Source organism: Cyprinodon variegatus, unplaced genomic scaffold (assembly GCF_000732505.1).
Source record: "Cyprinodon variegatus isolate N-32 unplaced genomic scaffold, C_variegatus-1.0 Scaffold849, whole genome shotgun sequence".
NCBI classification, from domain to species: Eukaryota; Metazoa; Chordata; class Actinopteri; order Cyprinodontiformes; family Cyprinodontidae; genus Cyprinodon; species Cyprinodon variegatus.
The window spans coordinates 117,601-119,664 of record NW_015151302.1 but is presented as its reverse complement, the minus strand read 5'-3'; the positions used below and the strand labels follow the sequence as shown (position 1 = coordinate 119,664).

Sequence of the window (2,064 nt, the reverse complement as noted above, 5' to 3'; positions counted from 1 at the left end):
TACCAGGAAGGCCTGAAAGTATCTGGCACTCGCAGACGTCCCTGAGGAAACAGGTGGATCAGAGCAAACTGGATTCACATTTATGAAACAGAAACATAGACCTGTCTATAAAGAACTGCAGTTACCTGGGATGAAACGGTTCAGGTGGAGGTGGAACGATTCATCCCAGGTAACTGCAGCTCTTTATAGACACGTCTATGTTTCTGTTTCATAAATGTGAATCCAGTTTGCTCTGATCCACCTGTTTCCTCAGGGACGTCTGCGAGTGCCAGATACTTTCAGGCGTTCCTGGTAGACGGAGTGGTGAGGTGGAATGAGGATCGAGCAGCTGCTGCAGCGCCGGCGAGGGCGGCTGAGGTCAATGCGTCTCTGCACTCCTACAGTGGCCACCTCAAACACGCCCTCAACCAGAAGTCCAAAAGGGTGCTTGGACACGAGCTGGTTGAGGATTTCACCAAGCCCGCTGCGTACACAGGTAACCAGCAGAACTTGATGAGAGTTATTTATTTAGTTTTTGTTGTTTCCTTTTTTTATTGGCTCTCTGTTTCATCACAGGCGAGCTCATCGGGGTGGAGTACCTGTTCCAGCAGACGGGCAGCGTGTTGGAGGAAATTAGTGACAATCCTGACCCTCCGGATGAGACAGCTGCCATCTCCATCATCGAGCGAGAGGATGAGGGGATACAGGTGGATGAGGAGGATCCCACCATCTTCCCACCAAAGTCGCCCTCTTCCTCCTCTACGGCAGCCTTTCAGTCAGGTGCACCCGGGTCTGAGCCACACCCCTCCTCTCCTGGAAGCCAGGCTCCTTCTCCTCCTCCTCAGGAATCCCACTCAGACTCGACAACCAAAGGCCGCCCACTGCTTCCATCGAAGGAGCTGCCCTTGGTGCCGGTGGGACAAAGACAGCCCTTTGACTCTGAGCTCCCTGAGGAGCAGCCAGGGCCATCCAGCGGGAGTCTCCCTCCTGCTCCACCACCTCCTCCAGGTTCATCTGCTCCACTTCCTCTGGCTCCCTCTTGGCCTGTGAGTGGGCCTGCGCTGCCTAACCTTGCCCCCACCCCCTCTGCTACTCCACCACCACCTCCTCCTCCCCGTTTGCCAAGATCAACGTTGTACAGGAGGAGGAAATTGGCAGAAGCTGGGGAGGGGCCACAGAGGAAAAATAAAGGGTACCTCTGCAGCAAGTGCGGGCAGCCAAAAAGACTGGACACCGGACACACCAGGGTCGCCGGTGTTTCCTACTGCGCTACATTTGGGGGTAAGAGCGTGGAGGAGTGGAAGAAGGAGTTACAAAAATAAATTTAAAAAGGACCCCCAAAAAAATAAATAAAAAAAGGAAAAAAAAGACATTTAAAATAACATGTAAATAGTTTCTAGGTTGCATTTTATAGCGTTCTTGTTGTTGTGTTCATTTCTGCTCTTTTTATTTTTATAAATTTTTCAGATCTATTGTTTCAGATCCATAGCTCCAGTTAAAAAAAAAACTTGTTTCATGGCACTTGGCAGAGAAAATTCAATTCAGTGTGATTACAGGCATTCCAGGTGATGCTCATCACCACTCAGTCACTCTTTTAAACCAGAGGTTCTTCCATCAACCTATTTTGGTAATGCTGGGATACTGCAACAACAAGTGGCTGTGTGCATCTAATACTCATCAGGCCTGCTGGTAAACAGCACATAAAGCAAAACGGAGCACTCCTGCACTATTTTATTGCATTTCATGGCTATCTTTTAGATGCAAAATCAGTGCTCTTGTAAATCACTGCAAAGCACTGCTGCAGCTTTGTGTAATTAATGTTGTATGAACACTTCTGCACTATCCTGCACTTTGTTCTATTTCATTTCATGACTGTCTATTGAATGCATATTGCTCTTGTAAATCATTGCTGCTAGTTTGTTTAATAAATGTCTTCTTTGAATGTTTTTCACCACATCTATGCTTTATTTTTATATATCTATGATGATTTAAAATGTAACATTTTTAATCAGCAGCAGCACACTACAAGGGGATGTTTAGATGGTTAGTTTGGATAGTTTGCATCCTTCTCCCCCTTCCGCATCC

At 47.3% G+C, this 2,064-nt stretch overlaps 1 protein-coding gene across 1 annotated transcript in view; it reads left to right on the top strand.

Annotated features, from left to right (window-relative positions):
* LOC107099224 overlaps positions 1–1,858 on the top strand; it is a 7,259-nt gene extending 5,401 nt beyond the window's left edge. Inside the window, exons 9-11 of the mRNA XM_015397274.1 lie at positions 145–169; positions 254–475; positions 556–1,858. Coding sequence (XP_015252760.1) covers positions 145–169; positions 254–475; positions 556–1,301 — 993 coding nt within the window. The 3' untranslated portion in view covers positions 1,302–1,858. The remainder of the gene's footprint in view (positions 1–144; positions 170–253; positions 476–555) is intronic.
* The last annotated feature ends 206 nt before the right edge of the window (positions 1,859–2,064 follow it).